Source organism: Syngnathus typhle, linkage group LG2, assembly GCF_033458585.1.
Source record: "Syngnathus typhle isolate RoL2023-S1 ecotype Sweden linkage group LG2, RoL_Styp_1.0, whole genome shotgun sequence".
NCBI classification, from domain to species: Eukaryota; Metazoa; Chordata; class Actinopteri; order Syngnathiformes; family Syngnathidae; genus Syngnathus; species Syngnathus typhle.
Window position 1 is genome coordinate 22,458,485 of NC_083739.1, and position 14,549 is coordinate 22,473,033.

At 42.1% G+C, this 14,549-nt stretch overlaps 2 protein-coding genes across 3 annotated transcripts in view; both read left to right on the forward strand.

Moving 5' to 3' along the window:
* Nucleotides 1-3,687, forward strand: part of LOC133150428 (ERC protein 2-like) — a 101,626-nt gene extending 97,939 nt beyond the window's left edge. For both annotated transcript variants that reach the window (XM_061272948.1, XM_061272949.1), the window contains exon 15: nt 2,049-3,687. The gene's annotated coding sequence lies outside the window, so the exon portion shown is untranslated. The remainder of the gene's footprint in view (nt 1-2,048) is intronic.
* Nucleotides 3,688-4,473: 786 nt separating this feature from the next.
* LOC133146877 (protein Wnt-5a-like) lies at nt 4,474-13,725 on the forward strand. The gene is made up of 5 exons (XM_061270956.1): nt 4,474-5,298; nt 7,043-7,191; nt 8,829-9,076; nt 10,598-10,890; nt 11,946-13,725. Exons 2-5 carry the CDS (start codon nt 7,049-7,051, stop codon nt 12,402-12,404), a joined length of 1,143 nt encoding a protein of 380 aa, XP_061126940.1. The 5' UTR covers nt 4,474-5,298; nt 7,043-7,048; the 3' UTR covers nt 12,405-13,725.
* Nucleotides 13,726-14,549: the final 824 nt, after the last annotated feature.

Here is a 14,549-nt window from a genome sequence, read left to right on the forward strand (position 1 = left end):
CATCTAGGAGGAAGTTGTAAAAGTCGGGAAGAAAAAAGAAAGGGTTGGAAAATGAGAAATGAAGAAAAAACAGCTTGAGTAAAGTCTTGAGGCTTTTGCTTCGGAGGAGATGCATTCGACTCCTGAGATGACACACTGTAGGGCCTACAGTGTAGGCCTTAGTTTTTAAAATCTGTTTGATGTGTTGCATTATTTGTTCCACATGAAATGTTAATTATTATTCCCGGGCATTTGTGATGTCATGTAGGTAATGTTTCTATCGCTAAAGTTCTCTGTAATAAATATTTAGGCTGATTTTAGGGCTTCGAATCGTCTTGGAATCAATTATTCTATCGATTACTTTATCGATTCCTTGAATAATGAACCACAATAAATAAATTGAATGAATAAATACAAGATATATTTTAGATACATTTTGAATATCTGAAAAAAACATTTTATATAAATATAAAATACCGTTTTTTTCCATGTATAATGCGCCCCCATGTATAATACGCACCCTAAAAATGGCACGTCGATGCTGGAAAAAAGCCTGTACCCATGTATAATACGCACCCACATTTTGACTCCTACTTAAATCCGTAAACGTACAATTATTTCAGAAAAAAGATCATCTTTGGGAACAACCGGATGTTATTCTGCCGGTCAGTATCACTGCGCATGCGCTAGCAAACTCGATAGCGGAGAAATGTTTCGGATTTTTGGAGGGTACATTGTGACAGCAAACGAGCGGGTGATCGAGCAAGCGTCTGATACGAGAGCACTGTGTTCGTATGGAGCGTGTTTGAAGTGAACAGCAGAGAAGAAAGCGCATCTGTAATGGCAGCCTCCGTATCATATCCGGATTAAAAAAAATAAAAAGAAATAAAGATTTTTTTTTTTTTTTGTACCCATGTATAATGCGCACCCCAGATTTTAGGACAATAAATTTGTTAAATCTTGCGCATTATACATGGAAAAAAACGGTAATTTGAGAAATATTCTTAAAATAAATCCTCAAACTGATGAACCAAAGGCTGTCAAATGAAAATTACGTGGTGGTGGTGGTGGTGGTGGGGGCTTCATTTAATAGTTCACCTTAATATTGCAGTCCAACAAGCATGAACACAAGCATGGCTACATTGCCATGCCTTCCCTCATTGTGAATGCGGCCACTGGCTCGAGTTTATGTAGTGAATGCATCTGCTGTGTGGTGTTGGAGAGGTGTTGACAGAAAAGAAAGCGGCGTGCTCCTTGAGCACATCAACAGGTCACGCTCTCTATTATGCTCTACCAGGGGACGTATTTATTGATTCTATTCTAAGTGCAGACGACAGCAGAGAAACTTGAGTCACAAATTTAGACAAACTCACATTTGGGTTCGTACATGGACGTTTTTGCATGACAAATGATGGCACTTCCATTGCACCGTCTATTTACTCCTGGTTGTAACGGATGGTCATCCAAAAAGCCAATCAGTGTGAGTAGCACATTCCATGTGATCCATTTTTAAGGCCAACACACCAAGCTCTTATTTTTTCTCGACAATCATAATGATGATCACCTGATCAAATGTGTGTGACCCGCAATATTAATGTCAGACACCAAATAATATTTGGGGGCATGTGGGCTGAGCCGCCCTCATCATGACAGACACTTTTTTTCAACAACCCTCAGGAAAGTAGTGATTTTTTTTTTCCTGACTGCTGTGCTGCCTGAATAACAGACAGGTTCCTAATCGAGTTCCCCCCCACTTTTTAAAAAAAAAATAATGAGCACTTGATGTTTGGGCCGCTGCCAACTGCGTTTAGAACATTCTTAAGGAGTTCTACTGGCTCGCCAGACATTTCGGAAAACAAAGCGGTAAAGAAATGGAAAACCTGATAAGCTTTTATTTGTCCACTACCGAGCGTTTTGTAGCATTTTAAGATGTAACAAATTCCCTTTAAAACCACATGCTACATGATGAATCTTCATATTACTGTTGATTTTTGTTTAGTTTTTTTGTTTTTTTCTTGGTATTTGACCTCTCACACAAAGACTTTTTTTCATCCTGTTTCTGTCAACAGCTGCTTGGACAATCGGCTACCAAGAGGTCCAGCGATGCATTCAGATGACCACGACATTACCACCAGATGTGACATGGACCTATAACTTCTGATAAGCTCAGAATGTCGTCTTCTTCTTTGCTGACATATGCCATGACCTTAATGTAGGGGAGGGGGAGTGGTCAGCAATGTTGGGCTCTTGCTTGAATGTGCCCCCTGCCTTTGTATCCCCTGTTTGCTAGGTGTGGAGGATTGCGGGCAGGCTGAAATATTTTCTTTTGGGTTCTGGCTTTCAGACAATTGAGGCACTTTTCATATGAATGTAGCCAAACCAGTAGAATTACCTATCAACTTTTGGTGCAGCGATATTGTGTAATCTTCTGCCACTGCACTGATTGTTTTGACTTTTCACAACATGGACCTCACCCTCAGATCCACCAAGACCTTCTCTACTATGTATGGTGCCAATGGAGACAGACACATTGTTCTGATATGAAACCGGATCAGAATCTTACATGTTCTAAAGTGGAACTGCAAACTGAACCGAGTTTAATGGACTTTCTCCTGTTTGCTTTGTGGGAGAGGCTGAAATTCTCCCAAATCAGTTTGAATGACACTTGAATCGGAAAGGATAAAATTACAATTACCGTATTTTTCGGACCATAAGGCGCACTTAAAAACTTTTCATTTTCTCCAAACTCGACAAAGTTTAATTAGATTTTTTTTAATAGACTCATTAATTAATACAGTGTGCCTAATGGTCCGTAAAAAAATGGAATGCATAAACAGGAATAATATCTCTGTTGAGCCTGCTGTGCATTTGTTTGATGAAACACTATCATGTATTCTTGTTGGTTTTTTTACATTCGTTTAATCTCTTAGTGCCACTACTTTTGTTTTTGAAAAGTGACATTTCTTTTTGTTTGTATATTTATTTTGTGTAGTGCATGATATTCACCAGGAAGCAACTTGTAAGGTGAACAATTGGATCATAAAACCTTCAAAACAAAATATATTAAGTGTGAATCTTTCCACTCTCACCTTTTGATTTTTCTTAAACACAATTCCAAAGATGAAGTAAACAATACATTCGAGAGAGAAAAAAAAAAAGAAAATTGATACTTGCACAACTGGCTATTTATAACTGTAAAAGAGAAAACAAGGACTTTGGGTTTCTTGAATTCATGACAATATCAGCACAGAGCACATTGTTTTTTATCCAATTCTAAAATTATTTGTTTGCTACAGTGGAACAATGTATACCGTTTTTTTTTTTTTTTAATACTCCTTACGCTGTGGGTGGCGTTAGATCTGCTTTCAGCATGACTCTGAATGTTTGTTTGAGGACGCTCACAGTATTCACCCTTGACTTGTCCCACAGTGTTTTGCAGTGGTCAGCGTGTTTCCTGTTGTTTTAATAAACTTTGCTTTCGCAGGAACAACAAGGTGTCTTTTATGCGAAATCATGTCAATAACATTGACATTGGCGGTATTTGCTGGCCAAAGGGAGCCCAGTAATGGCTATTTTCACAAGATTACAATTTCACCACCGCTAATAGCACTTTCAACAATAGACTTGAAGTTTTTCCCAGTTTTCATGGTCTACCAATTCTTTCCCGCTCTCATAAACTGATGTTGCCTGGCTTTTCTCCCTGAGAGAATGGGGGTGGGTGCGGAGGTGACGGAGGAGGGCGGGTGCTGAGACACTGGTGCGGGCGGAGCAGGGCGGGATCGCAAATGCGGCTGAGATATTCGGGTAAGACCAGCTGCTGGATGCACCTTGGCACGCAAGACAGCTGACTTGCAAAGACTAGAATCTAGAAAAGTGTGTGTCATCAAACTTCCTGTCCTTTGGCCAAACTGTACACTCTATCATTTATTTAAGTCTGATTGTTGTCCGCCATGTTTCAGCAATTATTTGTTTGAGCACATCGTACTTGAAATATTTATTTTTAGCTGGCGTCAATTTAAGCAATTTACAGCGTCATGCTGTTGTGAAATTAACAAAACACTCTGACCTTCGACACCGGTCGTCTGGTTCACGGAGTAATATTTGAGGTGTAAGCCTGTGGATCTCTGCTTTATGTTTGTAGATCATGTAGCGTGGAATAATAATTACAGTATAGGCCGCTATCCTGGAAATGCCTGAAGGTGAAGAGAGCAGCCTGTAAAAGCACACGATAAAATTTTGCTGGGACGAAACTCAATCTGCTGAAGGGGAAAATCCTCACTCTGCTCTGGAATGGATAAGGTAATAGCCTCAGGTGCTTTTCCAAGTTTATTTTAGGTAATAGAGAGGTTTGTTTTGTTACAGCCTGTCCCACCCTCGCCTTTCTCCATCTCAATTCAAGTGTCTTCAAGTGGAGAGACTGCGCATGCGCTATGTGGAGGCCTCCTTGCGCGTTCACGATGCATTGTGGGAGGAGGCCACACCAGCAGGTGAGAGAGGCAAAGAACTCAAGAGAGAGGAAGCCCAAGTCGTCTCCAGTCTGCTGCACTTGAGCACACACACGCGGCGGAGGAGGACGACACCCGGGAGCCTCGGCAAAAGTCGCGGCTGTTTCTTCTTTTATTTTTTTTGCTTGTTTGTGTTTGCTCCTGGTTGCAGCGTGCGCGCGCCAAGCAGCACCGTTTGGAACCCTTTTTTTAGTTGATATTTTTGGAAGAGTTTGTTTGGAGCTGACCCCCGCACTGTCGCGAGGCGGATGACCGGTTGCCACGGTTTGGACTCGGGGATTGGCAGAGACGTCCTAGCGCAGAATGGGAGCTAAATTGACAAGTCGCTCGTGGCGTGGAGCAACGCGTGGATCTTTTCTCTGGTAAAACGCTCAATGACTTGAGAGCGTGCGCGACTGGGATTTATTTCTTTTTTACTCTTACTGGATGCTCTTCAAGTAGAATCTGTTCAAACGGTTCCCCCCGTTAAAAGTGATTTCGAAAGGCCATTGACATTTGTCGCGTCAATCCAGTGTGACACATTTTTGAAAGAACTCCTCTCTTTGACTCATTAATTGCCTGATTAAAGTCTTTGGTCAAGTTTTGCTCCTTACTCCCTGGTTCGGCGCACGGAGCGCATCCAGGTCTGCATATTTTATTGTGATTGTTGGGGGGTCTCCAAAGCTGAAGGACTTTCAAGTTTATCTCAAACAAGCGTGTGCGACAGATTGGGATAAAACAGCGAGAGAAAGGAAGTAAATTATTGAACTGCCCGTACTGGGATTATCGGTTTGACATCGTCTGTAGAAATTGGACTACATCTTCCAGCTCTCCGGTGAGTATAGCGTTACTGGTCTTTATTTTACAAGTGCGCCTTTTTGCATGTGAAAACCTCATTTCGTTATTTTTGTATTTAATTTTAATTATATAATTAATTGTATAATTGTGTTTTTATTTTTGCCCTATGTTAATCAAACGACCATTTTAATAAAGAACGAATAAAGTCATATATGATCTGAAAGAAATGTTAAAATTACATTTTTTTTAAATTTGTTTTATTATCGTTTCTCCGCGCTGCTATAAATCAAAGCGTAGTAATTGGCTCCCTCTCCTGGTTTGAACATCAGTACGGAGAAACAAAGACAAGAGAAAATTAGATAAATATATAAAACCGCGCGGAGTTCATTTAAGGGTTTAAATGGGTGTTCCGTCACTGAAATAAAATAAATAATAACCACGAATGTCGTAATACGTAATAACTTTATTTTGGCCCTGGCCCATGTTGTCTTAGTGCTTCTTAATATTTAAATAGTTTTGAGATGGAAAAATAAAATTGACAGAGATTAAAACAATTTCCTTATGACCTGTGGAAATGTTCTGAATTCAAATTACTTGACTCTACCGTCACTGTGATCATTTTTGACGACGTTCCTCAAAATTGATTGATCTCTAACGGAAGTGCGCTCAATTCGATGCCACTTTTAGCTCCACAAATGGGTGTGCTAGTTATCAGTCAACAGGTCAACGAGCAGGGCCACTTTTGTTGGGGTCAAATGTTTTCCAAGGGGGGAGGGGTGGGGGGGTTCACCGGCTTCAAAAGCCCGCAGCGCCTCCAATTCGCAAGCGCGCAACTAACTACGTGTCTTAAATATACTCTAATACAGGTAGAATTATTTTTTGTAATTTTTATGCAAATATAATAATTTGATTGGCTGCAAATTTACGTCACTGCACCTGAGACTTTGTTCCGCGTAGAGTGGGGGGCTCTTTGTGTTTGTCTGGTAATCATGTAGAAAATCTCGCCGCGTGATAAAATAAACCCTCTTGCTGCTCCATTTCGGGCAGTCAGATGTGTTTCAGCATTTTTTTTAGTCCTATTTATTTAAAAAAAAAAAAAAAATGCTGAGCATCACAGGCCTCAGCATCACCCGCTTACGTACAACCCCCCCCCCCCCCCCCACCCCACCCCACCCCACCTCGTGGCCATTCTATTCTACTTTGATTTTACCATTAAATACAATTTGTATAAAATAGTACTTATCTGTTTTGAAAGTTAATAATATGTAGCCTTTTGTTATTTTTATTTTAATTGAGTATTGAGTACATGTACACTTTTAGTTGTTTTCCATTTTTATGTATATACGAGTATTGGCTGCATACAATTAAAAATATAATTTTAGTACATGACTCATTCATGATATAACCTCCATTGAGCATGTTTGTGTTCTGTGCATGAAAACCAAACTGAAATTTCTGCGAGTAAAATAAATGGGCAGGAATGCATCAGGCTGAGGTTTCATGCCCATTGTCCTTGTTGGCTTCTATGTCTATCATGTGATTCACACTCAGCAGCTGCAAATATTCATCTTAGTACAACACTCGAAGCAGTTGTGCGTATGAAAGAGTTCATGAAAGTATTTCCTGCAGCATGCACAAGTAACAGTGCACTCGTGTGTGTGTGTGTGTGTAAGCGTGAGTGACATGTTGCTCTGTCATGCCTCAGATTGGCATGACGATGAAGTTGGGACTGGATTGTGCGTGTGTAAGCGTGAGTGACATGTTGCTCTGTCATCCCTCAGATTGGCATGACGATGAAGTTGGGACTGGATTGTGCGTGTCGGCCGACCTGCTGGCCTCTAGGAAGACTTTTGGACTCCAGACACTGCGTCTTTGCACTCACACTGCTTACACTCCTCATGCAGGTGGTGGTGGAGGCCAACTCATGGTGGTATGTGTTTGCCCGTCTGTGCAGTGTGACATTTTCAAATTTGTAACCATGCAAGCCCATTTTTTTCCACCCAATCTTTTTTTATTTTTATTTATTTTTTATTTTCTTTACAAAACTCAGATGTTTTTGTAAGGCTACTAAGCTTCAGTTTTACCACATGCTCACATGAACATTTCAGGGAAACCTTTCTTTCTCCCCCGTTTTCATTTTTCATTTTTTGCCAAGCGAAAATTATAAATAATATATAAATGCAGAATGTGTGGTTTTCTATTGATCTCAGTCGAAATGTGTGTAAGCATCCCCATGTTTGACATGCATGGCGTGATGCTCTTCAAAGGCAAAACTGAAAATCTGTGCCCGCTGCTTTTAAAACCACCACACCATTTTACACTTGAAAGTCACAAGAATTATTCGTATTAAAAGATAAATTAAATTGACTTCGTCTGTCATAATACACATGGACAAATCAGATAAATTCTCACATCACCCTTGATGATCGCTCACGACACGCTTGTTTGTACACTTTATTATCACAACTCGGCTCACAAAGAAAATTGAATTAAAATTTGCTTCGACTGATCAAGTGAAGGCTTCAACGATGATGTGACAATAAGCAAAAAATAGTTTTTCTTTTTAGCGTGTCGATACTGTACAAGTTGAGTATCGATTCAAAGGCCCACTGGCAAGCTGACCGAAAAGTACAAACTCTCTTTGAGAAAACGTCAGGGGTAAATGATGTAGTGGGGTGGCATGTCTGCATAGTGTCTATGTAGACTGTATTTTCCTGTTGTGTGTGTGCGTGCACGTGTGTGTGTTCCGTTGCAGTTCCCCCAGTCGATCAAGTTACACGAGAGGCTAATTGTCTCTCTCGAGGGGCTGAGGGATGGGCCGCTCGGATTGTCCTGTGGCCTGGAACCAGATGATGCACCGAGTAGTGCTGCTATTTCTTAATATCCCTCTTTAAATCGTTATTTCACAAGTTGGGCTGTGAAAATGTGCAACATCAACTGCGTGAGAAAATCGGGGGCAGTTTGAGCGCTTAAGGGAAATGGACCTGAACTAACCAATGGGGATGGCTCAAAAGTATGCTAAGTTTTAGTCGTGGAGAAATCCTGCTAAGGGCTAATGTATATGTTGTTGGGGTTTTTTGGGGTGGGGGGAGGAGAGGTGTCTTAGAAAAGTAAAGCCTTCCAAAGGCTTTAAAAAGGAAGAAAAAAAACCACTCAGTCATGGGACATTGGTTCTTCAGTTGAACCGCTCCCAGCTCAACTTCTTCAACATGCGAGGAGTTGAGCATTTCTTTATTTAAACTGGTGTAGAGCCTCAAATAAGTGTTTGACTTCTCATTGTTCCTCCTCATTTCCTTCTTTCCTACTGTGCACTTCTTTTCTCCCCGCCACTTGCGTGCTTGGCCCTGCCTATCGCATAACTTTTCAATGCAATGTCATTAAGATTTAAAGCTGTTCTGAGGATTCGGCCGCGCAATAAAAATGTTCCAAGTCTGAAAGGCAGAAAACCAATCAGCCGTTGATTATCGTTTTTTTTTTTTCGCTTTTCTTGTGGCTTCTCATTTTTGGCTTGTGATGGTCCTTGATTGAAACCACCTGCGTTGAGTCCACTCCCCATTTTTCATGCAGGTCTTTAGCCATGAACCCTGTGCTGATCCCAGAGGCCTACATCATCAGTGCCCAGCCGCTGTGCAGCCAGTTGGCGGGCCTCTCGCAGGGCCAGAAGAAACTGTGCCAGCTCTACCAGGACCACATGCAGTACATCGGCGAAGGCGCAAAGACGGGCATCAAAGAATGTCAGTACCAGTTCAGACATCGGCGCTGGAACTGCAGCACGGTGGACAACTCTTCTGTCTTTGGACGGGTCATGCAAATAGGTAAGCGAGACGAAGACATTTGGAAAGTGACTCGTACGGAAACGAAGGTTACCTCGGTTCAGTTTTGAGCGTTTCTCGAGTGGATGCGAAGTTTGAAAATGAACTTGTGGGTCTTTGATCCCTCTGTTTACAAAACAAGCTTAGATTAAACCGTTAAATGTTTTCTTTGGCTATGTGCCTGCATCTCAGGAAAAGGGAGGAAAAAAAGTTGCCATCAAGTTCTGTTGATCATAATCTTCCACATGGATTCTAAAGAATCCAGTCAATAGGTTGCTGCAGTTTTGACTTTGTGGAGATATTTCGTAGTTTTGTCTGTCATGTTTAAAGGTTTGAAATACTGTACGTCTCTGCTGCCACCCCATTTTGGAGAATGGAATTTACTTTGTAGTACTTTTTTTTTTTTTCAACCACTTTGCAACAGTGGAGCCTTTGAGTTTCTTTTATGCTGGATAATGCATATTTCATTGCACAAGAAAAAGAGGCAACTGAAGGTGTGGATGATCCGGAGAAACAGAATGTGGTTAACCTCCATTGAATTGGGATGTCTGAAATCTTCTGCTTGACTGATTTGAATCAGATAGCAAATATGCGGATAATAGCAGAGGTCTGTTCTAGAATTTCTTTATCGGTGCGGTTTACGTCGCCTGCTGGTGATCCTCTACTATCGTAATTTTCAAACATGCGCTCCTCTCCATGTTGGTGGACTAGTCTGACTGTCTGCCCGCTGTCTGAGGACGCTGTTTTTGATTTAAAAACGAGCTCGGAGTACAGCTACTTTGCATTTCTGGTTTTCTTTAGCGTGGTTTAAAGGCGAGGCAGCGGGGAAGGGTTAGACACTCGAGACTGTCGGCAAGTGTGACACGACGCCAATATTCATAGGATGAATTTAAAAAAAAAAAAATCAAGCAGTTAATAAATCCTCCCTTGTTGACTCAGCTTCTTCCAGGATATCCCAGCTGGTTATAGATCAAACTTTTTAGCAGGCTTCCTTCCCCAAACTGTTTCTTGCTGCTTTTGATGCCTCAGTTTTGATTTTCGAGAGCCGTCTTTTCCTATTCGTGTCTTGACAAATCTTTTTATTTTCTCCTTTCTCTGTCTTTGTCCATCTGCTTTTTCATTTTTGGATTTGCTTTTGGGCTGCAAAACTCTGTGTGATGTTCTGTTCCATTTTGTATCAGACACATTGTCTACATTTCTCCTCAGTTTTGCTCTTTGGTAAGAATGGTGTGTTCCAAACTGCTGAGGTGCATTTTGAGTTTCTCTCTCTTTGAGAAATAATGAGGTAGGGTGGGGTTCGCGGGCAAAAAACCCTGAATCCGTCAGCCGTGACAGACAATGTGAAAGAGAACTTGTGGTTTTCCATTTGGGAAAACTCAGCTGTTTGTGGGCTGAGTTCTTTTTCACCGGAGGGCGCTATCCACTCTCTGGCTCAAGCCCAGTCATAGCAAAGCATTTTTCAACATGTTTGACTAAAAGCCTGCAGAACTGAATCAGGTGCCTTTTGTAATTGTTTGCGCACAGGCAGTCGAGAGACAGCCTTCACCTACGCCATCAGCGCAGCGGGGGTTGTCAACGCAGTGAGCCGCGCCTGCAGAGAGGGGGAGCTCTCCAGCTGCGGCTGCAGCCGTGCCGCTCGGCCCAAAGACCTGCCGCGAGACTGGCTGTGGGGCGGTTGCGGAGACAACCTCAACTATGGCTACAGATTCTCCAAGGAGTTTGTGGATGCTCGCGAGAGGGAGAAGAGCTACCCCAAAGGCTCACAGGACAGTGCCAGGCTTATGATGAATCTGCACAACAATGAGGCTGGAAGAAGGGTACGTGCACAGACGCGCGTTTAAAGCTCTTTATGGTTCTGAACAGTTGTGAGTTATAAATCCACGTGCTTTGGCCTTTCTGCATGCTTTGAAAAAAGCCAAAGCTGGAAATGAGGCAACACGGGTCAATCAGATTCAACAGCTCTGTCCGCTCTCCCCCGTCGGTGCTGAGATCTGTGGGGCAGATAGCATCACTCTGACAGTTCTGGGGTTTCATTTTCCTCCCCAAACATCTTGAAACCACCTCAAAGCAAACGTGGAGCCAAAATATCTCTAGCCAGGCGGTTGTCTTTCGAAGAGTAGACTGTTTTGTTCTATTTTGTATTGCACAAATGTGTAGGATCAGGACAGCTGGATTGTTCTATTCCAAATCACCCAGTGGGTTGATTTGAATGGAACTTGATGTACTCGTGTATAGGTGATGAGACAACACTGTGTCAAATTTTAGATAAATTGAAGCTGGGCTTTGGGATCTATGGCTCGGCAAATTTTGAGATTTTCGGCAAATAAGGGCCGTGGCCACCTTCCTTTATATCTGAGCAACAACTTCACAAAACTGGTATCTGAAAGGGAAATCAACAATCATTTAAAAGATTGCTGCATATTCTAGTAACTTGACTGTTTGCCCTTCAAATTTACCCTGTGGATCAATTTTTCCTGAAATCTCGCACATGTTCTCTAAACCACAACACATGTTTCAGAGATTATCTTTATTTTTTGCTCTAATTGCAGCAGTAAAGAGCAGCTACTCTCGGATTTTTAATGATTAATCATCAAAGCAAGGTGGCTGTGACCTTTTTTTGCCCAACATGTCAACATTCGGCCAGGGGTAGCTCCCAAATCCTTTTTTTGGATTGACCTAAAATTTAAGATTTTCTCTTGCACCGTCACTATGAACAAGTTCACCAAGTTTCATTCAAATCAAACACCGCTTGGTTGATTTGGCACAGAATGACCCAGTTGTCCAATTTAATTTAGACTGTAGTATAGATAATTAAGATGACCCATGATTTACTCGCTTTTATTCATTGGTGGTCTCCTTCCTTCTCCCTCAGACCGTGTCCGACCTCGCACACGTGTCGTGTAAGTGCCACGGGGTCTCTGGCTCGTGCAGCCTCAAGACCTGCTGGCTACAGCTGGCTAACTTCCGCGAGGTGGGCGACGCGTTGAAGGAGAAGTACGACAGCGCCGCAGCCATGAAGCTCAACTCGCGTGGCAAGTTGGTGCAGATGAACAACAAGTTCAACCCCCCTACAAGCCATGACCTGGTGTACATCGAGTCCAGTCCAGACTACTGCCTGAAGAACCAAAGCACTGGCTCACTGGGCACAGTGGGACGCCTTTGCAACAAGACCTCGGAGGGGATGGATGGCTGCGAGCTGATGTGTTGCGGTCGCGGCTACGACCAGTTCAAGGCCCAGTTAGTGGAGCGTTGCCACTGCAAGTTCCACTGGTGCTGCTACGTCAAGTGCAAGCGTTGCACCAAAATAGTTGACCAATTTGTCTGCAAGTGAGACTAGAGGAGAGTTGCAGACGATGGCGAATGAAGCAGTCCAAGACCCAGAGAGAATGGAAGAGAGAAACTATATAAATTATATTTATAGAGTTAAACAATTATGCCATTGCAAAAAGACTTGACACCCTAACAAATCACATCTTCAGGAACTGAGAGTATCATGAAATATTTATTTTGAGATTGTTTTATTTTGGCCCAGCTGATTTTTTTAAACCCCCAGCAAGTGCCTAAAATGGCTGGAAACACCTTCACCTCATCCCAACAAGTCGAAAATATTTCTTTTGTGAGATCCGTCTCATGGATAGCAAAAATTGGACCGTTCCTCCCTTTTCTAAGAAAAAGTAGTGTGATACTTGACGCACAGTTGACTTCAAGCTCCTGCTTTGTTGTAGGGCCGCGCTGACAGGAGAATGCTTGTGTGTCGTATGGATGGATGTGTTTTCATGGGCCCCTTTCCCAAGCCAGCTCTCACATCCCCAATCCCAACTTCTCCTCGCTCAACTCGGGGAGCGCTTGTTGGTTTGTGTGAGTCTATTGAGGGGAAAAATGGGTTCAGACAGAGGACGGTTTTGGGGGCTGGGCTATTTATTAAGCTTTCCCAGAAGCCTGAGCAATCGGCAGGTTCTGCAGAAGCCCCCCACCATTATGCACTTTTATACAGAGGCCTTTCCTGTCTGTGTGTGCCTGTTCAGCTGTTTTGTTTTGTTTTTAACTGCAGTGCATCAGTTAATATATCAATATTATAGCCAACACTGTTTTCCATATTAATTCCGATTATACATTTACCATAGTCTACAACACATAACCTGGTTTGAATATATATGGGCAGTTTTGATTACATTGGTGAAATAGTCAATGTCATGTGTGCGTGTATATAGTGTGTCTATCCAACCGATCAGTAAAATGTATTTATTTTTCTTTTGCCAGATCCACCATTATAGCAGCAAAACATAAATCCTTTCGTTGGACACTCAGGATGTGGAAGTCACTTTTAAAGTTATCACTCACTTTGGCGGCTCTTCACATTTTTTTTTTTGTAAAGGGAAATGCACCTTATTTGTCCACTCGTGTTTTTCTTCTCATTCATGTCCACTGTTGGTGTTCGACACATCAGATGGTCCAATTCACAGTAGTAGCATATTTTCAATACCACTCAAAGCAAAGCATCTCCAGCAGCCCACCTAGATTTATGTATATTTATAAGCATCCTTTGTCAGTTTGAGGTTTGTTAAACTTCATGTGTAATAGCAAGTATTTTGTTACTTTTTACAAATTGGCTAAATGCTCTACTTTGTTTCAATAAACATATAAAACCAGAATATTTACTCAGATTGTCTTTGACAAGTTGTCTTTTTTTGAATCGGCACACTCGTCGTCTATGTGACAAAGTAGGAAGCGATTCATTCATCAAGTTCTAAGGCAGCTTCCATTCAGTTGGTCTCCTCATCTTCGGTCAGATGTGACAGACGGTCCAAACGTTATGAAGTGACGGCTGTTTCAGCTGTGCGGCAAGAAAGCGCTTGCTCGTGACCTAGAGATGGGTTGCCTCCAAGGCATCTTGGTTGTGGTTCTATTATATGCAGGGCTCAACAGTCCGCTGACATTGGGTCAGTAAATGGAACCATTAATCATATTGTTGTCGGAAGATGGGGATTTTCAGTGTGGGCAGACGGACTGGGACCGCTTGGAAAAAGACTGCGCCTTGTCAAAAGGAGAACAGTAGAGAAGATTAGGTAATAAGAAACGAGGGATTACACGAACGGGAGAAACGGGAGAGGAGCTGCAGATAATGTGGTTGAATGAATGTGCAGTTAAAGAACTAATACAAAGTGGCTTGACAGTTGGTGGTGGTGGTGTGGCATTTCAAAGTCAGTCTGGGGTGACATGCTCATTCTAGACACTTTATTAGGGACAGCTTCACATTGTGATGGCAGGGCTCCACATGAACGAGAACATCAACGGAATTATTTCTTGATGTTCAAGTATAACCTCGTGACGTGAAAATGAAGGTTCAAGATTGGTTCGGTTTATATTTTCTGACTACTGTAAATTACACTGTTGGTTTGAACAAAGGGGTTTGAGCAATGCCAAATAAGCCATTGTGCTTTCATACCAAAGTTGAACAGAGTGCCAAATAGAGTAA